Below are 26,894 nucleotides of genomic sequence, written 5' to 3'. Positions count from 1 at the left end.
ATGTCACGCTCAAGCTGAGCCCCCCTCCCCCCATGTCACAAATTGTCACAAAAATCGAAACCCCCTCTCCCCCCCTAACGCGTGACATCATTTATGGACGGCCCCTTACGCGTATTCAAAATGGGGTTAATTTTTCTTATCGTGTAGAGGGATGAGTTAACCGTGTTTGACAAAACGGACAAAACTCGAAAATATTTGAAATTTTGTGAAAAGGTAATAGTTCTTGATAACCAACGAACAATAAGTGAGTATAATGCACATTTCCTGATTTTCTTGAACAAAAAGTGGTCGATTTTTTAGATAGGATTTGCTAAGATGTTTCGAAATTTCAAACCCGTTTTTCTCTTTTCGAGATAACTGCTACTTAGTTGCAGCCTTACGAAAAGTTACCCTAGAAATCGCGAAGATCCGCGCACTCTTTTCTAATTTCTAAACCGCATGCACACAAAAGGAAAACAACTGTTTCCAAGCCATCACATATTTTGAATTAATGGAAGTGAATATTTGAACAAGCAAATGTCCACACACAGGTAGTTTTTCTATACTTGAACCCTTGACTTCCCTTGTTAGTGGTGGAACACACTACCATTTAATGTGGCTTGTTATATACCTCAGTTGGCAAGTCTGTTGCCCCCTGAGCCGATGTCCGCGAGTTCGAGCCCAAGAGTAAATATCGAACACAGTTGTACCGGATAAGTTTTTCAATAACGATCCGCCAACTGCAACGTTGATAAAGTCGCGAATGCCATAAAGATGGTAAAACGACTATAATCGAAACAAATAAAAAACTACCATTTAATCATTGTATACACGCTGGGCCACGTTCAACCATTAATGTTTTGAAAATAACCATAATGGCAGTTTTGCGGATTAAATCGTATTATGAGTTTCCAGTGAAAGCTCATAAAATGATATTTCATGGAGAACTAGGATAATGGTTATTTTTCAAGCATGGTCGAAAAAGTAAAAATGGGTCGAAATTAATAGGAAATATTTGCTTTTTAAATATGATTCGTCTAAAATTTCATTCAATTATGCTTATAATAATTAAATTCAGACAACACGGATAATATTGGGAAAGTCTTGAAGAAAGCAATCCATGAGATAATGAACAGATTTTTTATTTTAAAACATTCATGTTTTAAGTTGCTTTCCCCGATATCTGCACAGGCGGAAGATAGTCTAGCCGGTCGAGGGAATGATTGCGTCGATTATCCTCATGTTGGCCTCTGATACCACAGTTACGGATGATACGCTGCTGCTTTTCCCGTAACGTTTCTACAGCACGCTCCTCGATCTGCTGTTATTTTTTCTCGGACATTTCGGAACTGACAAAAACCTCTTGATGCAGCAAATATAGGAAGTTCCGGATCATCCTGTAATTTTTGTTTTCATGGTTATTAATTTCGGATGCAGTAGACAGAGATTTCTTGTACTTATCCAAAGACGTGACGGCAACTGGAGACAAATAAAGTTAAGAATCCGTTTAGTCGTCCGATAAATTTCTGTCTGCAGTGGAACTGCTGCTGCTCTTAACTTCAGATAACCCATAGTTGCTCTTCAACCACTCTTGTCTGAAAATGGAATTGAAATTCAATTCTATTAACTTAATATATGGTATTATCAAGCGAATACTTACAATTTGTATTTTCAAGTAATCCAGGACAGCTTTTTCCAATTTTCTAGCGAGTCCAACGTGGAACTAAAAACAAAACAATCACTTCAACGATTGCAAACATGGCGACCTAATTTTTCAGTCATTTTTTTGTTGAATTTCAACCATTATCAATATTTTCTTCATGAACTCGCAAAATGGTTAAAATTAAACAATTCATAACGGTTGAAAAACAACAATTTTAGGAGTTCTACTTAAAATACCATAAAATGTATGAAAAACAATCATTTATGGTTAAAAAAAAATATGAGCGTGTAATACAAGATTCCATTATCAAAGACAACCTCCTTCAGGAGATGATTGCACCAGCTCCGACACAATCGTTTTTCTGTTTCAAAAGAAATGCTTTCATGAATCGCGTTAGAGTACCTTCTCTAGGCTTCTTTCTCTCCTTTTTCTCAGCGGGTCAATTAAAAAAAGTTACAATTTGAATTTTAAGCACCATTTTCGATTAAATCCAGGGAAGTACACACCCGTAATGGAGAGTAATTTTCTTTTTGGCCAAACTATTGGTGGACTTTTCATAGAAAACAGCGACAGATTTGGGGGCAAATCACTATGAAAAAGGCTTATTCAGAAGATCACCCACGCTGGGGGAATAACGCGCTCCACTTATAACAATATCTCTATCATAAAATGTATTGGTCGCCAATGTTGTTATCTCCCCTATCAACCAAAAGAAACGCGCCCGAAAACAATCTCAAAAGTAGCATTTAAAACATATTTTTGCATTCAGAGATAATTCTAGTGTACAAAATATAAATAATTTTAAATTTTATTTGTTTATTTTACCCACCAGCAAATTCTATAGATATTTTTTTGAACTTTTTGAACCTTTCCAAATAAAAACAAAACATTTTACTCAAATTTCACTTAACGTATATTTGACGTAAACTGAGGTGACACATGTTTTTTTTTATTTCGGCACTTTTGTCCCTTTGTCACTACATAAATGGATTCACTTATACCCCTTTGCCACCAACAAATTTGTTCCTTCCTGCCTTTACCTGAATTTTTTGACTTTGGAAATGGTCTTCCAGTCATAATAGATTGATTTTTAACCGTGATTTAACGAAATACGTTTCAAAATTAACTAAATTGTAATAAAATTGGTGTAATAAAAAAGCTTGGACTGATTTGCCGTAAAAATTAACATTAATAAAAATACAGTCGATCCCTTGAATAACACATTAACTAAATTATCTCGTACAAATTCATTTTTGAAATTTTGAAGCTGTTTTTATTCTCTCAAAATCCACAACGAAGTACAAGTTCTGTTTTCTCTTTTTTTTGTATGAGCAAATCCACTGCGGCCAATTTTTTTTCTCTAAATCAGCTTTTATGCAATTATACTAAGGTTGCCTGATTTTTTTCAGCACGTATCCGGGCTGAACAAACCGGGAAATTTCATATAAAAACTTGGAAAAACCTTCATTTATCAAAACTTATTGACAGATTTTTAATCGTATTTTAGTCTCTCAATAAACCTTTAATGATTATTTTTATAAAGCTTGCTCTTTTGAGACGTTATTTGTTTTTTGTTTGATTTTCTAAATAAAATGGATAAATCCGTGCAAAATCCGGGCATTTTTCATTAAAATCTGGGCAACTGGGACGATTCGTTTTGTTCCCGGGCAATTTGGCAACCTTCACATATAACTTTTGGCTCAAAAGACCTCATTAGGATTTCTTGGATTAATCTTTCATAAATTCAAATTTTTTTTTCATGAGTTTTCTTAATTGATAAAAACCCGATTTATTCTTCCAATTTTTTTAAAGAGAAAAAAAATAGAAATAAAAAATATAGAAAAATGATGTTTTGAGGTCGAATTGGTTCAATTTTTGAAAAAAAAAATCAATTTTTCAACAATTTTTTCCCAATAATATTTTTCGATTTTGGAAACGTTTCAAACCTGTGTCTTTAAAATTAAGAAAGAATTTATTATTTCAATATTAAATTGAAAATTTGTTAGGCTATTTGGACTCCTTATTTGTATTTATGATTTTTTCAATTCTGTAATATCATGAATTCTTGTAAAAAAAGTGTCAAAAAAGTGTACTTCTGATAAAAATATTCAATCGGAAATGAACTAGAAAGATGCGCATTGTTATTGCAACTTTGTTAGAAAAAGTGTAAGGCTATAACTAGTTATTTCAAAGTTATTCCGATGATGATGGGTAAAGATTAAGATTCCCGATTTTTTTCAGCTTGTATCCGTTCGAAAAAAATCCGACAAATTTCAGCAAAACATGGTAAAATCCAGGCCTTTTATTTCAAAATTCACGACCAAAAATCCGAGCACTATCCGGTCATTTTTTTCCAATACTCAGAAATAACTCAACAAAATTCGAAAAAAAAAAATTGAAAAAAAATATCATCAAAATTCATCGACAGAGTTTAAATCCAAAAATCCTTTCATAATTAATTTAATGAAAATTGCGCATAAAAACATCAACAAAAAAAAACACAGTTTGTTTTTTTGTTTTAATTGCCAATAATGTGAATAAATTCGGGCATTTTTCAATGAAATCCGGGCAACCGTAAATATCCGGGCAAACTCAGATAAATCCGAGCAATCTGGTTCCTAAGTTAAAAACCTTATGATTTTTTTTTAAACTTTTTTGGCAAAACCAAAAACTACTGCAATTGGTGTTTTATGCGTAGTGATATTACAAATATATCAAAAGCTATAAATGATTTAAATTAAAAACAAAGTTGGTTGCAACTTACCCCTTTTTATAAGAAGCGTGAAAATCGCACATTTTTGTAAATTTAATAATAACTGGTAAATCTAATCATGGTTTTTTGACTACATCAAGTTGATCAACCTTCGAACTTTTGAAATACAAGCGTTATTATTATCTGTGAATATTAAGATTTATCAGCCATTAAAGTTGAAATATGTTGCATGATGCCCCAGTTCACGATACTTGAGAATACTGGTCTTATTTTAAAATTAATTTACAGTTAAAGATATTTCTCCTAGAAAACCGAGGTTTTCTATTATTTATCAAATGAAACTCCAAATCAGTCAAAATGACGGGTTCCGTGAACCTAGTAAGGCAAATTTCAGAAAATGTTTCTCGAATTTATTCTTAATTTTACATGCCAGCAGGGTCATTGCAGGAATAAAAAACTCTTCCAGTACTCTTTAATGAAGTTTTGTTTCAGCTTCATTGAAAGTTTTTTTTAAAAAAACTAAACCTTTCCGGTTAAATACTCTTCATCTCCAACAAACTCTATCGGAATTTAATCACATATAAATAATAGCCTAATTTTTCATCAAATCAAGAAAAAAAATGACAACAACACCTTTTTTGTTATTTTCTACTAATGCTTTTTGTTGATTTATTTGTGAATTTACCCTACAAGCCAGTATTTTTTGGTTTTGTTTTTTTTTTTTTTAACTTGGTATTAAGGCCTATTTAACTGAAGATCATTGAGACGCAATCAATACCAATCATTGTTTGTAAAATATCATGAATTTCTAAATTAGAAGATACCTAGGATTCATTTTCGGAAAAAAAGAAACGTATCATAAAGCCATTTTAAAATTTTATAGTAAATTATTTTCTCCGAGTTCTGATTGTTTCAAAAAATGTATTTTTGCTGGATTTTGATAAATCGGGGGTAGTGTTTTTTTATGTTTCATGAAATATTCCTTTTTAATGTGAAAGAGCAAGACAAAAATCAAGATCATAAATAAACAAATGATCATATTTTTGTTATGAACATTACATTTCCCTCCAATGCAACTTGCGGGTGGTTGTTTAGTTATGTAAGTTTTTTTAAGCAAGTTCAATAAAAGAAGCATATGATGCGTATCTACATAAGCCTACAACATATAGAAATATATGCTAACGAAAAGCGACGATAATGGCAGTTGGATTGAGATTTTTTTCTTTACAAACAGCTGAAATATTTTCAGTGGTCCACGTTTCCCCATGGCTCACGTTACTCCACTCTCCCCTATAATAATCACATCATAAAATCATTTATAGTTAAATATTTCTCGCGTGAGCTTTCATTACGTCGTATGAAACAAAATGTAAACAAACAGTTTTATTACGAAAAAATACAAAAACTGACATTAACTAGGTAATCGCAATTTCTTTCCATTTAAAATATTTGTAGCCTAAACAACACATTCTATATGTGAAATACAAATTTCAAAATTGTTTTGATAACTTTTGCAGCAGTGTCTGTGAATTCTTAAGATGTTTCATACGACGTAATGAAAGCTCACGCGAGTTCTATTGATCGTCTACGCTAAATGAAGATATTATTGTGCCACTATTGCTAACCTCTGTTTATTGAAGTAAATGTTAAGAGTATTCTGGTGTTTATAATATTGCTACTCGGACAATTCATTGACAAAGTGTACAATAGTTACATTTCATGGTGACCGGCGACTTTCTCAGTATTTACTGCACAAATCTAAAGATCTCGGTTGCATGGTTTCGAAAGATCAAAAATAAACCTAGCCCTCAAGGCCGTTGGACAGAAAAGCAGTCAGTCAAGCATAGGTAAACGCGATTAATCAAACCGAACTACACCTATCCAGTTGTGTGCAGCTGAATCCAAAACCAGCTTCTCAGAAGTGCATTGTCACCCACCATACTCTACGCTGAATGGATTCAATGACCTGCCCGGGGAAGCACGTGAATGAGCGCGGCGTGAAGACATGTTTTTCCTAACCGGTGTTCCTCGTATTGCCAAAAGCAATATTAGTTCGGGAATTGCTTTGTCCATTTGTTGTGAGTAGATGTTGTTTGTTTTGATATCGAATCGAATCATCTCGAATGTTCGACTTCATTTGAAATCTGAGGATTCTAAATTTAGCTATGCTTAGAATCTTGATAAAGTATGATGCCTCCAGGGAATGACTTGAAAACTACGAACTTAAACCTAAACGTTTTGTAGATTGGCCCAGAAAAATTACGGGTAAAAATTTCAGCTCAATTGGACTTGATTTAAAGGGTGACTCATAGTTTATGCTTTTTGCGGGCCGGACAAATTCGGACAATCAATACCCAGCATACATTTTTGTAGCTATACTCTTATGCTGTTTTGATATATGTACGTTCTATATACACTAGACTGGCCCAAATTTGTATGGGATGATTTTCACAAGACTTTTTTCAACGTGACACCCCCTAGATTGGTGCATTTATGTGAAAAAATGACTTTATGAAAATTTCAGGTCATTTGGCAGAACCAGGAGCTGGCGCAAAAATGTATAAAAAATCAACATACTTTACCTCTTTGTGTTCTGAAATATGTTTCCAGTATGCTAGACAGCTCAGAATTTCAGGAATTGTAGTTCAAATAATGACAAACAAGTTTGTAGAAAATTGTGACGCAATACGATTTGACTGTGTTGAGTTATTTGCAATTGAATGTGTGATTTTTTTTCGCATTTCATCGATATATCGTGAACGGTGTATAGGTGGATTATTAGTAGGTACTAACTTGATCGACTAATGGAATTGAATCATCACGTTACCGCTCTATAATAATGAATGCAAGAAGGTCTTAATGCCCCACAATAATGTTTGTCAGTGCGTTTTTTGCAACTTTGCCGTGGACACAAACTTTCTATTTGTTATTCTCATTGTGTGACGATGCGATCAAGTTAGTGAGATTATTAGTTCACGATATATCAAAGGAATGCGAAAAAAATCACACATTCAATTGCAGATAACTCATCACAGTCAACTCGTATCGCGTCACAATCTTCTAAAAACTTGTTTGTCATTGTTTGAACTCAAATTCCTGAAATCCTGAGCTCTCCAGCTTACTGGAAACATATTTAAGAACACAAAGAGTGAAAGTATGTCGATTATTTATACATTTTGCCAATAATTTCCATACAAATTTCAAGTCCTTTGCGCCAGCTCTAACTTCTGCCAAATGACCTGAAACCTTCAGAAAGTCATTTTTTCATCTAAAGGTACTAGCCTAGGGGGTGTCGTGTGGAATATAAGGATTTTTTTTGTTATGGGCCAGTCCAATATACACTATAGAATGATCGTATGAAAATTGAAAAAAAAAGCATTTAACTACAAAAGTGGAGGCAATGTACTTACAAAAATCAAATTTCTTCCTAAAGCTACGAACACTACACCAATTGGGCGTTATCCGACAACTTATTCGTGCCTCTCATAGCTTCTAATAGTTGCTAGCGTAAATATTTTCCAGTTCTCTCATTGGTCAATATTACTCAATTGTCATCCGATTTTTAGTCATCTGGATGCACTGCTGGTTGCAGAGAGAACATGACGATGATTTTCTCATTTAAAGCCCGCGCGGGAGCAAAATCATTTCAAAATTTACAAACATGGCGGGCTTTCTATCCTATCCGATTTAAACATTTTGTACGATCTTTTCACTATGCAGTTAGAAATGCGATTCACAACACCATTGTAATCGACTTAAATTATCATTTCAGATACGATTCCATGTTTGCTGGGTACCTATATATAAAAATGGATTTCTATCTCTCTGTTTGTTTGTCTGTAAGTTCCCTACAGACTCGGATATTACTGAACCGATTTACTTGAAACTTAGCAGGTGGGTCCTTTGGAGGCCTGGGAAGGTTCCTATTTCAATTTGAGACCCCTCCAAATAAAAGACAAATGTTTGCATAGCTCAAAAATTGATCATGCAAATTGAACCAAATTTGGTATGGGATGATATTTGAAATCAAGGAATGTTTCCATGGATACTTGGAACCTCTCTCCTTCCAGTGAGAAGACAGGATGCAGGGGCTACCTCACAATTTTTACATAACTGGAGAACTACTAAATTAAGCTAATAGAACCAATTTCTGCAAGGGAGGATATTGTTATACGAGAAATATTTCAATGATTATTTTAGACTCCTTCCCTTTTTCCAGTGGGAATATAGTTAGGGAGGAGGGAGGCTTCCAAACCTTATTTATTACATAACTTGAGAACTATTCTAGCCAATGGAACCAAATTTGGCTTGGAAGGGATAAGGTTGAGGAGAGAGGACTTCCATTTAATTATTTTGCATAAACCGAGAACTTATCTAACAAATGGAGCCAAATATGATATGGGAACAATCATGCAATCGAGCATATTGAACAGAATTTGGCATGAAAGTGTATTTGAAAGGACGAAATGTTTATAATTATATGATGATTAAAGCCCCTTCCCTTCTTCCTGATAGGACATAGAAAGGAAAGGGGGGGCTTCAATACAAATTTAATAGCATAAATCGAGAATTAATAAAACATACGAAATAAAATTTGGCATGAGAGGATATTTGAGTATAAGAAATGTTTCTCCGGTGGTTCAAGAGCCCTCCCTTCATTCAGTGGAACAATAAAAAGTAGGAAAGGGCAAATGAATGAAAAGTTAAAAAAAACTATCACCAATTTCATTAATGTTTGGAAGGTGTAGCAAAGCACACCTGGTCAGCTAATTTTAGCTAGCATTTGATTTCAAAATTGACGACCAAAAATCAAATCCCAACAGGAATTACTCAATATAAATCAAGGATAAAAAATGAAAAGAATTTTTTTTATCAAAACTCATCGAGAAATTTCAAATTGTATTTAAGGCTTTCATAAAACCTTTCATGATGATTTTTATGAAACTTGCTCAAAAAATTAAGTTTTGGAGGCATGAATAAAAAATTTATAACTCAATTTGTTTCTTTAAGTTTGATTTGTCAAATAAAATCAAAGTGCCCGGACAAAATCCGGGCAATTTTCAATATAATCCGGGTAACCGAGCCGGGTCGGACTGTTCCCAAATTTTGTATAAAATGTCTAGGCAAACCCGGATAAAACCGGGCAATTGGGCAACCTTAGGTAGGGGTTATATAAACCCGAGTTACAATTTTGGCTGTATCTTCAAATTTATTAAACCAATTTTTAACTATTTTAGAATCGTCTACATGTTCAATATGTATGAATCTATAAATTTATGAAGAAAAAAAAATTTTATCATTAACTTGTTGTCTGAAAATTGAGCCGAAAGAAAAAAATGTCAAAAAGAGATTCCATATATGAACAAAAATCGTGACCATCCCGGTTAAAGTAATGAAGTTTTACTATGTAAATTAATTTAAAGTAAAAAATGTTTTTGGATTCCGATGTCATATGTAATGAATAGAAGTATAAGAAAATATTGAAAAATATCAATTTCCTTCTTGAAAAAACATTGATCTTATGCTGAATAATAAGTTTATTATAAATATACTGGGTTGATATATTATAAAATCTTTGAAACCTGAAAACCAATAGAAATAATTATATTTTTAATTTTTTTTTCGATATTTTTATCACATTAAGAACAGCAAAAAACATACAACGAGAACTTTCAAAAATTCGCTGAGTAGTATTTCATCATAAAATTGATTAATTGTGCCGATTTCAAATTCTTGAGTTGATTGAAGTGTCGAATTTGTTTGTTTTTAGTAGGCATTATTTAAAAATTAAATTTAGCATTTTATAGTAGTTGTGTTCAGGGTTACAAAAAGCGTAAAGTAAAAGCCGATAAACCTCAAGTTTTGTCCTCAATTTGTTGAAATTCTGTAATTTAATACTTAAATTGGTCACCCTATAAGTATCTTCAATATTTATTCATCCCTATCGATTGGGAATGAATATAGTTGAACAGAACAGCCTTCTTTTATCAAAATGACTCGATCCTCATAAAAATATAGCTTTAAAGTCATTGAATTTTTTTCCATTAACTTCCAAAATAACCAGCACTTTTATTATTTCAAAATGAGCTCTTAATCAATATTAAATCATATCAAATAAAAGTTTTTTCAATATGACATAATACACAATTTTTTAAGACTTTTTGGATTGAAGGTCGTTTTCTGAAGACCATAATAATCAAAACTAACTTTCTTAAGAAGCATCTGAGAGCAGACATTTGATGAATTTAGTTTATGTAGATCGGTTCAGTAGTTTTGGTTTTGGTCTATATGACCCCAACCGGCTAAAATCCGGTACATTGCAATACTTGCATAAAAATTAAACAAATTTTGTTTAATTTTGTGCAAATATTGCAATGTACTTAAAATAAAATTGCTTCTTAAGTTATCGTGGAATCTCCCCGAAGTATGGTGTTAACGACCAAAAGTTTGGGATTATAGTCTTACAAATCATGCATTTTCATTTCACGCGTATTTCTTTTCTCAAATAATGTATTGTTTATCATATTTCATGTGTTTTAATAAGTATGAAAAAAGGATTTGAATACTACTCAAATTTTAAAATTTTTGTTCACCCCGCCCTGACATGATCGGGTTTGAATTTTACTAAGTGCAGCAACTTGCAGAACTCTAAGCTAAGTTCATATCACATAAACTCAGCATAAACATTTTGTCAAAACTTTCAAAGAAAGTTTTGCTCACGATCTTTCGAATGAGATAAAATTAATTGCAATATGTCAGAAGATGGCTTAAATATGACCGATCAAAATTTTAATGTTCTTGAAGGGGTGATCTAAAACTTTTGGCCGACAGTGCACAGTGGTTTAAAACTCGAAAAACGTGATCATGGGCTTTTTAATGCCTTAGATGTCAAAATAGCTTAACGACATGTTCTACAATGTTTCATTATTTTCAATTGCGCATATTTTGCCATTAATTTTTTTCTGATCGATCCACCTAAAAGTGAGAATTTTTTTTTATTTTTTGAATTTTTCGTCCAATCAAAATTATGTCTTGAGAAAACTTGTAGACAATACAATTTTGAAAAACTTTGTAAAAGACTTTAAAGCTCTGTCTTTTGAAACAACAGATTTATAGACATTTTTCTAAAAACTAACCTCAAAAAACGAAATTTTCATTTAACTTTTTTCAAAGCGACTTTCGAGTCTTACTTTATATGAGAGAGTTGTAACAATTGTAAAAGTACACAACTTCATTGAAGGTGTCAAGTTTGTATCTTGACGTTAAATGGTACTTTTTGTGTAATTACGTTTTAAAAATGCATATTTTCAATGCTCCATATCTCTAAAAGTTGCAAACTTATGAAAACAAAACTATATGCATTTGAAAGGCACATTTTTAAGCTTCAATGAACATATAATTTCATTTGTATGTATCAGTTTTTACTACTTAAATCATTTATCTGGAAGTTGGTAGTTTTGAAGTTTTGTTAAACCAGCCTGGCAATCTCTTGCTGTTTAGCAAAAGGAAGGATGAAATCTTTTTTTTTCTATTCCTACCGTTGACAAGTGAAAAAGACAGTTCTTAATTTGTTAAGATTGATGAGTTGGTCCTGTCTAAAAGCATTAGTTCCGCAGCACAAATAAATATGCGGTCTTAAGAAAGGAATGATGTTGCCTTTATTATAAAACAAGCTATACTAACCACAGAAACTTCGAAAACATATCTTGCAGAAAAATTGTGCTTTGCTGCGTTGAATTTTCTGTCTCAAATTTTAGTTTGTATTGATGATGGTTTCTGCTACCATCAAAACCCCATTTGACGAATAACGTCATTTTATGAAGTTACAAAACAAGAAGGTTTGCAACGTCAGCTGTATGGGTTTCCAAACCACGTCTTGCTGTATGATTTAATGATGATTGCAACGGACACTCTACAGCATTTTCTGATGCTCGAATTCCTTCCGAAGCACTGTTTTTTAGCTTCTATAATTTTATTAAATGGTGGACAGATATTAGTATATCTCTCTTTTGCATAGGTTTAAACCCTTAAATATTGTGATTTAGACATATCGGTATCCATGATCAAGGCTAATGCTTCTTCTTCCGAATATGGAATCAATATTAACAAATTAAGAACTCAAGCGTGAGTTTTCAAAAGGACGTATGTCGCAAAAGTAAACAAATTGAGTTACTGTTTGCACGGTATAGTAAATTTTATTTTCTTCTGTATGAATTAACTGTTTGTACAAAAAAAAATAATATGCCGTTAGCTAAAAAAATATACAAACGACCTATGTCATCTTTTCTCAGTGTTTTCGAAATTCTTCTTTACACCTCTTTTTGGTAAAACGACGCATCTGTCAAAACAAATAATATCGCACACACAGCAGATAGGATCGCAGCAAACCGTCGTATCTGCAATGATATCTGACGCATCTGCAATGATGTGAAAAAACCGACGTATCTGATTTGACGCATAATGAAAACAATTTGTCCAAGCGACGAATCATAAAGGGTGTATGTAAATATTAAACTGTCACAACGACGAATCATTATGGCGTATGTGAAAAAAAAACTCAACAATACGGTGTAAAATATTTTTTTTAACAAATTCACTAGGAAACAGCAAAAAATCCAGTATGCTCAAACCTATAATTAAAACATTATTGTTTTTCCTACAGCTGCCATGATAAAACTTGATTCTAGATCAAACAGCTTTAAATAGCATTTATTTATATTAACATAATTTTATCCCTCCTTTTTCTCAGATTTTGTCTGATGTTACATACGTCCTTTTGAAAACTCACGCTTGAACTGTCGTCTTCACTTGTCAACGGTAGGAATAGAAAAAAAGAAGATTTCATCCTTCCTTTTGCTAAACAGCAAGAGATTGCCAGGCTGGCTTAACAAAAACTTCAAAACTACCAACTTTCAGATAAATGATTTAAGTAGTAAAACCTGATACATACAAATGAAATTATATGTTCATTTAAGCTTAAGAATGTGCCTTTCAAATGCATATAGTTTTGTTTTCATAAGTTTGCAACTTTTAGAGATATGGAGCATTGAAAATATGCATTTTTAAAACGTAATTACACAAAAAGTACCATTTAACGTCAAGATACAAACTTGACACCTTCAATGAAGTTGTGTACTTTTACAATTGTTACAACTCTCTCATATAAAGTAAGACTCGAAAGTCGCTTTGAAAAAAGTTAAATGAAAATTTCGTTTTTTGAGGTTAGTTTTTAGAAAAATGTCTATAAATCTGTTGTTTCAAAAGACAGAGCTTTGAAGTCTTTTACAAAGTTTTTCAAAATTGTATTGTCTACAAGTTTTCTCAAGACATAATTTTGATTGGACGAAAAATTCAAAAAATAAAAAAAATTTCTCACTTTTAGGTGGATCGATCAGAAAAAAATTAATGACAAAATATGCGCAATTGAAAATAATGAAACATTGTAGAACATGTCGTTAAGCTATTTTGACATCTAAGGCATCAAAAAGCCCATGATCACGTTTTTCGAGTTTTAAACCACTGTGCAGTGTAGGTACCCACTGGAGCAGTACGGTCCGGTTTTTTTTTTTGCATGCGCTTCGTTTGCCGTTTCTTTAAGGAAGTTCGAGTGTTTATCGAAGGATTGTAGTCTAATGTGCCGTTTTGTGCCGTTTCCGGAAGTGAATGGTTGAATTTGATCGGTCAGAGCCCAGATAGCGCGGTGATTTCGATTTGAGATAAAAAATTATTCGGAAGAAGCTTTACAGCTAGCAGTTTATTTTCTTCTCCGTTGTGTGATAGTTTATAAGCATTGCGTCGCGAGAATGTGTGTGTGTCGTTAATGTCGGCTTGCTTTGATTTTCGAAAACATTGGTGGTGTCCGAAATTCGAAATTTTGACGAAGAGTTCGCGAAGTTCAAAAAGTGACGGGTTTCATGTCGATTGATGTGAAAGGAGAGGGTGGGATCTCATCGCAAATGTTGCAGACATCAATTGTATTGTTTGGTTTTACACAGATTCCAAAAATGTGTCCGAATCTTGAGAGTGGCAGCAAGCCTTTAAAGTGTTAGATTCATTGATGCTCTCCTGGCGAAGTTTTATTGATTGAAAATAGGATGGCGTCAATTGAAACATGCTGTATGCATATTTCCCCCCAAGTGGCATATTGAATTTGTGTGCGTGCATCGTAATATATGTAGAAAGCAAAAGCAGCGGGCTCCGAGTGGGTTATGTGGTCAAAAAAAGTTGAATGATAATGTGTTGTTGCTTGAGCCAACTCATAAAGATACTTCCGCAATATGTATTTAAACAAAATATAGGAAGATCATTCCTTTTTCCCATTTCAGTCGTCGTGAAATTAATTGCGACTTTTAACTTCTTGTTCATAATGGGAGAATTGAGTGTTTGGAAGTGCAATGTGAATATGATGTATACAAAAAAAGCTGGTATTTAACCGTGCTAGTTAACCCTGTACAGCAATGCAGCGTTAAATGAATCATTACCGGGCGGGATCTGGGGGAGGAAGACTAAAATTCGGTTATCGTTTTCTGTATCGTTTTTTTTACTGTTCGACAAAAACCAGAAATTGTAGAAAAGATTTGTAATCGTTCAAATTTTAACTTTAGATGATCAATTCTGTGTAGCGAGTCATGTAACTCAGTTGTTTAAGTGCTACATTTAGGTCTTCTGAGTTAATTGCTGTAGATTCAAAAGTAAACATCGAAATCGAATCCAACAGCTAGATTATTCGATACCAGTCTGTCAACTCTGTCGTAAATATCAACTTTGAACTATATAAAAATGTTGTTCGGTCCAAGGGAACTACCCAAAATCTAATTCTGTAATTTAAGCTATTTTAAAAAACAACCATTGATCAAAAAAAATTTATTTATCTCCTTGATAAACATCAACGAAATTTGAGTGACTGAATATGCCTGAGCATGCAAGAATTTGCCACAGAGAAACAAAATCTAATTAAATGATTGTTTAATGCAAAACAAGTGCTTTTCAGCATCAAAAAAGTTTTATTTAAAATCTCTAAATAAGAAAGTAAAATTTTGAACCTTCGCACTGGTCGGTAGATTGATGGGAGAAATTTGACGTTTGAAAGTTTTTTTTCTTTTTTATTCAGTCTTCCTCCCCCTGGGCGGGATAAGTGTTAAAATATTATGAAGGACGTTGTGTTGGATGGTGGAGACTGTATGCGTGCGATAAATGCAATCGGATAACTGTTCAGGTAGTGCCCCATCGTTTTAAGGAGAATATGATGAGACAATGCCACGTTTATACGGCAAGGATAAATACAGAGTGTCCTATATTTTATATCAAACATTATACTAATGTTTGCTCTTATTTAATTTGTATATTATTAACCTAATGATAATTTTTTACAGTAAATTCAACAGGTAATTGACTTCTATTTATCAGTGCTTTTCAATGCATATTGGGGTTTTGGGGTTTTTTTTTATTACTATATAGTTAAAGATATAATAATAATCTTCATTAGAGTGATATCATTTAAGGTAAAAACAGTATGCGAGATGAAAAAGAGCAAGAAAAGAAAACAGAAGAATGGTAAGAGAGGAACAAAAAAAAGGTAAATGAGGTAATGTAAGCTTGCCAGATTGCCCGGTTTTATCCGGGTTTGCCCGGATATTTGATGCAAAATTTCGAGAAAGTCCGGTCCGGCCCGGTTGCCCGGATATCGTGAAAAAAGTCCGGATATTGCCCGGATTTTTCACAATTTTCACAAAGAAACCAAAAAAAAATCAAAGTTTTTGAGTAAGTTTCAGCGAAATCGATTAACGGTATGGAAATTTTCAATGGTTGTTTCAAATAATATCGCTGATTTACTTTTATAAACCTTTAAACATTTAAGTGTTCCAAAAAGTTTTTGGAAGTCTGCGATTACATTAATAAAATATTAATTTAATTTTTTTTGCATTTTTTCTTTGCTTTTATATGCTTTTATATATAATGAAACCTAAATTTTGCCCGGTTTTTGCCCGGTTTTTGGATTTGAGAAATTGAAATCCATGCCCGGATTTTGCCAGGTTTTTTTGAAAAAATGCCCGGAATTGCTAGGCCCGGTTGGGAGTGGGAAAAATTCTGGCAACCTTAAGGTAATGAAATAAGAAAAACAAAACGGTAAGATAATTCAATTCCTTTCTTCTTTCTACAAAATAATCAAAACCTTTCTTTAATGCGTTATTCTCTAAATACACGTCAATATTTTATTGAACTGACTAGGAAAATAATGTTATATAATCAGACGATTATAACTAATTGGAACCTAGGAAAGTATTGAAATAAACGATTGAAAGTTTAATCATAATTACATGACCCATTTGGTCATGCGGCTATGATTGGGCGGGGCTTATTGATAATGAAAGTAACCTCGGGATGTGCAGCTAGGTCTCTGTCATTCTGAAATGGGTTACTGGAATTTCAATAGAGCTAACACCTCCAGCACCCGCAATTGAACCAAGTTAACCAAACTGATTGACATTGGCTCTTTTGCATAACATACCTGCCAGCTCAGGGGGTCGTTGGATGGAACACACACACACACACACACACACACACACTGTGCAGTGTAGGTACCCACTTCATCAGCAAGTGGTAACCATCGGCCGGTAATGCGCCTAACGGTAGGCAATGGCTTGGAAAAGCTGCCATAAAAGAGCAACCACGAGTCGACGGCAAAAAAAAACTTTCCCCAAACGACTAAAATGGTAAACTAATTTGCGCTCTCTCTTCTTTGTTTCGTCTTTTTCTCTCTTTTTCGATTTCCGTGACAGGTCAACCACGTTGTCGCTGACGATGGCTGTGAGCCCAACCAAATGGCACTTTGCCGCCCACATGGGCCAGCTGCTGCGGGATGCCGGGGACAGTTTGGTCACTCCGATGGGCTGTTCGCACCTGTGGCCTAGCTGTCCGTACAGTTCGAAAAAGCTGCTCAAACTGACCAATGTGGTGCAGCTGAAGTGAGAACCCCGGGTGGTCCGGTTCCGGCGAGGGAGCGCCATGCCACGAGATTTTTCTTTTTTGACTGAATTGATTCACCCTCGTCGTTCATCGTCGTCGCTGAACGGAAATGGACCCTGCGCCGGGAAACCCGAGGAAAATTGATCTGAATAGACTGTGGAGTGTGGGAAACGCATGAGGAAAAAAGTTTGTGCCGAAAAGTTTTTCGATATCATCACTACCAGGTTCTCTTCACAGCTCCGGTAAAGCTAAAATTGGTTGGACATGCAGACAGAAAATCCCCAGAGATTGTAAATATTTGAAACCCGTGGGTCAATGTTTGCCATTTGGTTCAGCAGAGCAACATAGAGCTTTAGACTATGTAGAACTCGAGTGGGAGTGATGGGCTCAATTTTTTTTTTTGCGGGGATATTTACGGAGCCCAGACAACATGGCACAAAGTGTGGTTGAGTGTTTTGTGAATTTGTTAGATTTGCGGATTTGTTTGTTTGTTTGTTTGTAAGATGTGAGATTCTTTGAGTCTAAAGAAAATCATCATTAACTTGGGAAAAATTGTGAGCATAGAAGTGAGATTCGTTGTACCATAAAAGTAGTGTATTATCAACCATGTTTTGTTTTCAAAATATATGTAAAGATTTAGCAACATTGTTCAAATTGTAAATTGATAAATAGGCGATAAGCTAGAACAAGTTTATTTTATAAACATTAAAGCGTTGTAGCCTTTTTCCTATGTCCGAAAAAAAGCCTATTCATTGTTTTTGCTTCTTAGAGAGAGTTGTAAGAGCAAACGCACCAATACGAGAGTATACGCGGCCCGATTTTGCTCATTTCAGCGGACCGATTTTGGTATACACACTCTTTCGCGCACCGGGTGGAAGCATATTATTTTTAAATTGTGCATTGCACTGAGAAAACTTTAACAGAAAATATTAAATTAAATTTACTGATCGAATAAATTTTCGGAGTCGATAGTTTTTTCGCTTCAATTTCTGTTATTATCATTTTTATTAATTATTAACCCTTTCCTTCCCACGAAGTTTTTCACGTTTTAAAATTAGAAATATTGATTTACAGCTAAAGTTCTAGAACAAAAGATGCATAATTTAAGCCTACTTCAATGATCCTTTTGATAAATTTGAGTTTTGAGGTGGATCATACGTGCTCCATTGGGAAGATAACAACACATAGGGTGCAAATGAAAAACAGGAAATATTGCAAAAAAATCATGGAATTTCATCACTTCATTGATCACAAACTAAAACGATCCTAAATGGTAAAAAACTTCTTTGGTATACGCATCCCTCGATAGTCTATTTATTGAAATATTTGAAATTTTCATTTTTGCCTTGAAAAATGGCCGCCATGACACTTTGCAGGAGGAAAACAAAACATGCCGTTTTTCGAGAAAATCACGAACTTTTACAAATATTTCGAGACATGCGGTCATCTTAGCAGATGAAATAACTATCCTGAAGCGATTTTTTTTGTTGACGAAATGATTTTCTTGAGTATTGATAAGAAGCTTCACAAGAAGAAAAGTACGTTTTGTTCCCAGTGTATCACCAGTGATCCACTTTACTTACTCAAAAATTTATATGTTTTAGTTGAAATCTAAGTAAACCATCATTTGATTCTGCTTGCATAAGCAACCTTCTGCACGTCAGTAATTTTATTTGAAGTAAATTATAAAAACTTGATAAGTTATTGAACAACAAATGACGACTTGATTTAAATTGGAAAAAAATCCGACTTTTTTGTAGCTTTTGACCTGCCAAGCAAAACCTAGCGAACCGATTTTCTTCAAATTTCGTGCAATGTTTCTTCACTCATATCTACACATTCGGTGAAAAAATGGTGTTGATCCAAAGCGCCCAGTTCAAATGCAAGCTGTGCGAAGTTGTGGATCACCTGTGCTACCATGGGAAGGAAAGGGTTAATTATTATTATGCACAGCGATTGTTGGAGGTTATTCGACGGGTTAACTGCTATCCGTTATGTGACGCCAAAGTCGACATGCTGGTTGAAGATGCCATACAGCAGCAACAGGGCCACGCAGTTTCGAGCGACCAGCAACCGGGTCAGGTTGCGGATGCAGCTAGAACTTCTGTGCAGTGTCAGCCGGAATCATCCGAAATTCAGCGGAACTTGCGCGAAATATGCCAGCTGCTGTGGAGTTCCACGATCAAACAGGAGGTTTTCCGCCGCTAGTCCAAGACTTTGGCTTCAGTGAGTCGGAACCGTTTTCCCTGGTGCAGCGCAGCGAGAAGCAGGATTGTATGCGTCATTGCCCCGGTTCAAACTTATCTGCTAAAGATGCTGCTCATGGCCCCGGTCAGACAGTGATGTTTTTTTTTCTATCTGCTGCCTATACTTTTCCAACCTGTACGGAGGGTAGAAAAATTTTTTTAAAAAATAAATTTTCGCTAAATAAACAGTTTTTTCACTTACCTTCATTGCTTACGTTGTTGTTACTCGATGCTGGTCAATTGCAAGTTCTGCACTGTTCAAAATTATGCTAATTCCGACGACCCACTCGGCTGCGAAGAACAAACCCTGGGCCACCGATTCCGAGGGCCTAAATTTTCACCTCTTTCGAGCCAGCACAGAATACTTCCAAAATGGCTCTATATAATTTTCGACACATTTCCGATCCCCCCGCGAACAAAATTCCGTCCGCACGTTCGAACGAATCAAAAGAAGAGCCACAATTGCTTAATTAATCAACAAATTGTTTACCAAAATTACAAAATTTTAATAAATATCGTTTGTTGAACTTAGCCTTAAATGGTAGATTTTTTTTCAGTGCATGTTTGCTCTCGCCCCTTTCTAGTGAGCAAATTTGGTGATTTTGTCGGTCCCGACGGCAACGGCCCTATTTTGCTCACCCACATACTAACCCCCGGTGCGGTTTAAAAGTGATCAAACGCGTGAGCATTTTCACTATACTCGCGATTGCTGCGGATGCCCTAACTCCTGATAAAATAAATGTCTCAAAAATCTTATTTTTATTCTGGAGTTGGCTTTTTTAACGCATACTCAAGGTTGTAATTAAAAAAAACCGACCTCATATAATTCGGCAATGTAGAGTTCGTTAAACATTTCAGCCATTTTTGAAGTTTGAAGTAAGGACCGTTGTATAATGTGCTCGAAAATTCTTAAAAAATGTGCGTTCGTCATTGGAAAATACGCAACTTATCATAAATCTAAAAAAGGAACGAACAATATCGCCTTGAAGGATTCATGTTTCATCATCAATACCAGCTAAAAACAAAATATAGGGTAAAACTGTACAAAACACATCAGTTAGGAATAAACGCTATTACCAGCGCTAAAAATCATTAAAAAAAACAAAATTAAACGTTTACGACCATTCAGGGATCTGAATTACGTCTTACTTAAAACAAAAAAACAACTCGATTTTGATGATATTTTTGAAAAAAAAACTGAAATTGCTAGAAAGGACATAGTGGGATAAAACGTAAAAACTAGTGGACAGAACGCACATACCGAAATATTTAATAGCATGATCAGCGTATTTTTGTAAACTAGTCATACTTAGAGCAAGTTTACTCGTGTTGGGAAAAAGTGGTAGAAATTTTGGCACTCTTAGCGCATTTTGAAAACTTTACCATGTGAAAACATTTTCAATATCTGCGCCCTTCAAGTTTTATTTACAACACGTGTTCTTTTTTCGCATGCTGTGATGCAAAAATAGCAATATTTCTATCACATACGACTGAAATGGAAACAGTGCTGCAAGAAAAATACAACGCTCAAAGATCTTCAAAACATTTTTGCATGGTAAACTTTCAAAATATGCAACAAGTGACAAAATTTTTACCACTTTTTCCCAACACCAGTGAACTTGCTCTTAGGCGAGAATTCATTTGTTATTGCTAAACCAATCGAAATTTTTTTTTCTCCAAAAACACTTTTTGAAATCTCTATAGGTAAAACGGCTCCAAGTGGGAAACGAAACTCATTTTCTTGGCTGAAAGAGGCAGCAGATGTTTTTTTTCAAATCGAATATTGGTGCACCTTTTAAACACGAACAAGAACGAAATTTGTTGTAATTATGAATTCTTATCGTTGTTTAGAAGTCACCAAAGAAAAAGAAATGAGCTTAAAACAGGTAGTCTTGTGCGCTTTCTGCCCAAATTTTTATTATTGCTTTTAGTTTAAATTTGTGGTGAGTTAGTGAAGTATTAAAAAATATTAATAGTCATTCGAACAAATAAAAAACGAAAAACGAAATAAAAGCGAATGACAGGTACTATAGACGCCTTAATTTATGCAACTTAGGCGAGCAGAATCTTGGCTGGCCTGCAGTTTATAAGGAAATATCACCTAAACCGAAGATTATCATCTGTCAAACTATTTTATTATTGAGTTTTTCGATATCCTGCCTGATAAGTTAACTATAAATTCAATTACAATTCAAATATTTTTTTTGAAATCAGGACAATTCAGTACATTTTAAAGATAATTTTTCAGAAATCAGGACAATTCAGGACAGAATAAAAAATCAGGACGGTTTCTCGAAAACAAGGACGAATCTGGCATCTCTGTTTGGTAGCGATTTCAAACGCCTAGAAATAAATAAAAATATAAAGAAAAATTAGGAATATTCAGGGTGACAAAAACAACTTCAAAGTCCGTGCTTTCCAGATCTTCGGACACAAAGTTTTGTTTGACAAGCCAAGCCTTAATATTTCTGGAAGGTACCATGAAAAAAGATGAAAATTTCGTTTCACTTAATGTAGCTGATGATATATTGGAAGGCAGGTTCCAGGAAAAATAAAAAGTCTTCTTAAGTAGGTCTCAAGGGTCTAAAATAATACTTATCGAACGAAAAATTTTCTCTGAAATTCAATTTTACTATGTGATTTGTTTGGAACCATCTAAGTTGACTGTCATTAAACCTTATTTTTTTCAAAAATAAGATTTTTTAGACACATATTACACGACGTATTTCACAAAATGACAAAAATGACAAAAATGACAAAAATGACAAAAATGACAAAAATGACAAAAATGACAAAAATGACAAAAATGACAAAAATGACAAAAATGACAAAAATGACAAAAATGACAAAAATGACAAAAATGACAAAAATGACAAAAATGACAAAAATGGCAAAAATGACAAAAATGACAAAAATGACAAAAATGACAAAAATGACAAAAATGACAAAAATGACAAAAATGACAAAAATGACAAAAATGACAAAAATGACAAAAATGACAAAAATGACAAAAATGACAAAAATGACAAAAATGACAAAAATGACAAAAATGACAAAAATGACAAAAATGACAAAAATGACAAAAATGACAAAAATGACAAAAATAACAAAAATGACAAAAATGACAAAAATGACAAAAATGACAAAAATGACAAAAATGACAAAAATGACAAAAATGACAAAAATGACAAAAATGACAAAAATGACAAAAATGACAAAAATGACAAAAATGACAAAAATGACAAAAATGACAAAAATGACAAAAATGACAAAAATGACAAAAATGACAAAAATGACAAAAATGACAAAAATGACAAAAATGACAAAAATGACAAAAATGACAAAAATGACAAAAATGACAAAAATGACAAAAATGACAAAAATGACAAAAATGACAAAAATGACAAAAATGACAAAAATGACAAAAATGACAAAAATGACAAAAATGACAAAAATGACAAAAATGACAAAAATGACAAAAATGACAAAAATGACAAAAATGACAAAAATAACAAAAATGACAAAAATGACAAAAATGACAAAAATGACAAAAATGACAAAAATGACGAAAATGACGAAAATGACAAAAATGACAAAAATTACAAAAATTACAAAAATGACAAAAATGACAAAAATGACAAAAATGACAAAAATGACAAAAATGACAAAAATGACAAAAATGACAAAAATGACAAAAATGACAAAAATGACAAAAATGACAAAAATGACAAAAATGACAAAAATGACAAAAATGACAAAAATGACAAAAATGACAAAAATGACAAAAATGACAAAAATGACAAAAATGACAAAAATGACAAAAATGACAAAAATGACAAAAATGACAAAAATGACAAAAATGACAAAAATGACAAAAATGACAAAAATGACAAAAATGACAAAAATGACAAAAATGACAAAAATGACAAAAATGACAAAAATGACAAAAATGACAAAAATGACAAAAATGACAAAAATGACAAAAATGACAAAAATGACAAAAATGACAAAAATGACAAAAATGACAAAAATGACAAAAATGACAAAAATGACAAAAATGACAAAAATGACAAAAATGACAAAAATGACAAAAATGACAAAAATGACAAAACTGACAAAAATGACAAAAATGACAAAAATGACAAAAATGACAAAAATGACAAAAATGACAAAAATGACAAAAATGACAAAAATGACAAAAATGACAAAAATGACAAAAATGACAAAAATGACAAAAATGACAAAAATGACAAAAATGACAAAAATGACAAGAATGACAAGAATGACAAAAATGACAAGAATGACAAGAATGACAAAAATGACAAAAATGACAAAAATGACAAAAATGACAAAAATGACAAAAATGACAAAAATGACAAAAATGACAAAAATGACAAAAATGACAAAAATGACAAAAATGACAAAAATGACAAAAATGACAAAAATGACAAAAATGACAAAAATGACAAAAATGACAAAAATGACAAAAATGACAAAAATGACAAAAATGACAAAAATGACAAAAATGACAAAAATGACAAAAATGACAAAAATGACAAAAATGACAAAAATGACAAAAATGACAAAAATGACAAAAATGACAAAAATGACAAAAATGACAAAAATGACAAAAATGACAAAAATGACAAAAATGACAAAAATGACAAAAATGACAAAAATGACAAAAATGACAAAAATGACAAAAATGACAAAAATGACAAAAATGACAAAAATGACAAAAATGACAAAAATGACAAAAATGACAAAAATGACAAAAATGACAAAAATGACAAAAATGACAAAAATGACAAAAATGACAAAAATGACAAAAATGACAAAAATGACAAAAATGACAAAAATGACAAAAATGACAAAAATGACAAAAATGACAAAAATGACAAAAATGACAAAAATGACAAAAATGACAAAAATGACAAAAATGACAAAAATGACAAAAATGACAAAAATGACAAAAATGACAAAAATGACAAAAATGACAAAAATGACAAAAATGACAAAAATGACAAAAATGACAAAAATGACAAAAATGACAAAAATGACAAAAATGACAAAAATGACAAAAATGACAAAAATGACAAAAATGACAAAAATGACAAAAATGACAAAAATGACAAAAATGACAAAAATGACAAAAATGACAAAAATGACAAAAATGACAAAAATGACAAAAATGACAAAAATGACAAAAATGACAGAAATGACAAAAATGAAAAAAATGACAAAAATGACAAAAATGACAAAAATGACAAAAATGACAAAAATGACAAAAATGACAAAAATGACAAAAATGACAAAAATGACAAAAATGACAAAAATGACAAAAATGACAAAAATGACAAAAATGACAAAAATGACAAAAATGACAAAAATGACAAAAATGACAAAAATGACAAAAATGACAAAAATGACAAAAATGACAAAAATGACAAAAATGACAAAAATGACAAAAATGACAAAAATGACAAAAATGACAAAAATTACAAAAATTACAAAAATTACAAAAATGACAAAAATGACAAAAATGACAAAAATGACAAAAATGACAAAAATGACAAAAATGACAAAAATGACAAAAATGACAAAAATGACAAAAATGACAAAAATGACAAAAATGACAAAAATGACAAAAATGACAAAAATGACAAAAATGACAAAAATGACAAAAATGACAAAAATGACAAAAATGACAAAAATGACAAAAATGACAAAAATGACAAAAATGACAAAAATGACAAAAATGACAAAAATGACAAAAATGACAAAAATGACAAAAATGACAAAAATGACAAAAATGACAAAAATGACAAAAATGACAAAAATGACAAAAATGACAAAAATGACAAAAATGACAAAAATGACAAAAATGACAAAAATGACAAAAATGACAAAAATGACAAAAATGACAAAAATGACAAAAATGACAAAAATGACAAAAATGACAAAAATGACAAAAATGACAAAAATGACAAAAATGACAAAAATGACAAAAATGACAAAAATGACAAAAATGACAAAAATGACAAAAATGACAAAAATGACAAAAATGACAAAAGTGACAAAAGTGACAAAAATGACAAAAATGACAAAAATGACAAAAATGACAAAAATGACAAAAATGACAAAAATGACAAAAATGACAAAAATGACAAAAATGACAAAAATGACAAAAATGACAAAAATGACAAAAATGACAAAAATGACAAAAATGACAAAAATGACAAAAATGACAAAAATGACAAAAATGACAAAAATGACAAAAATGACAAAAATGACAAAAATGACAAAAATGACAAAAATGACAAAAATGACAAAAATGACAAAAATGACAAAAATGACAAAAATGACAAAAATGACAAAAATGACAAAAATGACAAAAATGACAAAAATGACAAAAATGACAAAAATGACAAAAATGACAAAAATGACAAAAATGACAAAAATGACAAAAATGACAAAAATGACAAAAATGACAAAAATGACAAAAATGACAAAAATGACAAAAATGACAAAAATGACAAAAATGACAAAAATGACAAAAATGACAAAAATGACAAAAATGACAAAAATGACAAAAATGACAAAAATGACAAAAATGACAAAAATGACAAAAATGACAAAAATGACAAAAATGACAAAAATGACAAAAATGACAAAAATGACAAAAATGACAAAAATGACAAAAATGACAAAAATGACAAAAATGACAAAAATGACAAAAATGACAAAAATGACAAAAATGACAAAAATGACAAAAATGACAAAAATGACAAAAATGACAAAAATGACAAAAATGACAAAAATGACAAAAATGACAAAAATGACAAAAATGACAAAAATGACAAAAATGACAAAAATGACAAAAATGACAAAAATGACAAAAATGACAAAAATGACAAAAATGACAAAAATGACAAAAATGACAAAAATGACAAAAATGACAAAAATGACAAAAATGACAAAAATGACAAAAATGACAAAAATGACAAAAATGACAAAAATGGCAAAAATTACAAAAATTACAAAAATTACAAAAATTACAAAAATTACAAAAATTACAAAAATGACAAAAATGACAAAAATGACAAAAATGACAAAATGGACAAAAATAACATATAATTTTGGTCGATTTTCACAAAAGTAACTTCAAATTGAAGCTTTCCAATGGCTTCAACAATGATTTTAGTTTCAGTTCAATCAATTCATGTATGCAGACGATGCTCAATTTCGGTAAAAAATGCCATATCACCACTATTCACAAAATTTCTATATCACACAGCAAGGTTTCCTAGAAACAGTTCACACATTT

The 26,894-nt window shown here is 32.2% G+C and overlaps 2 protein-coding genes across 3 annotated transcripts in view; one reads left to right on the top strand and one right to left on the bottom strand.

Moving 5' to 3' along the window:
* LOC129757042 (uncharacterized) overlaps positions 1–17,996 on the top strand; it is a 44,081-nt gene extending 26,085 nt beyond the window's left edge. The window contains exon 3 of the mRNA XM_055754144.1: positions 17,135–17,996. Coding sequence (XP_055610119.1) covers positions 17,135–17,324 — 190 coding nt within the window. The 3' untranslated portion in view covers positions 17,325–17,996. The remainder of the gene's footprint in view (positions 1–17,134) is intronic.
* The window catches only part of LOC129757038 (pikachurin), an 865,561-nt gene that overhangs the window by 474,806 nt on the left and 363,861 nt on the right, over positions 1–26,894 (bottom strand). The window lies entirely within an intron of this gene.

Source organism: Uranotaenia lowii, chromosome 3 (genome assembly GCF_029784155.1).
Source record: "Uranotaenia lowii strain MFRU-FL chromosome 3, ASM2978415v1, whole genome shotgun sequence".
NCBI lineage: Eukaryota > Metazoa > Arthropoda > Insecta > Diptera > Culicidae > Uranotaenia > Uranotaenia lowii.
Note: the sequence above shows the minus strand (reverse complement) of the source record. Positions and strands in the feature narration are given on the sequence as shown.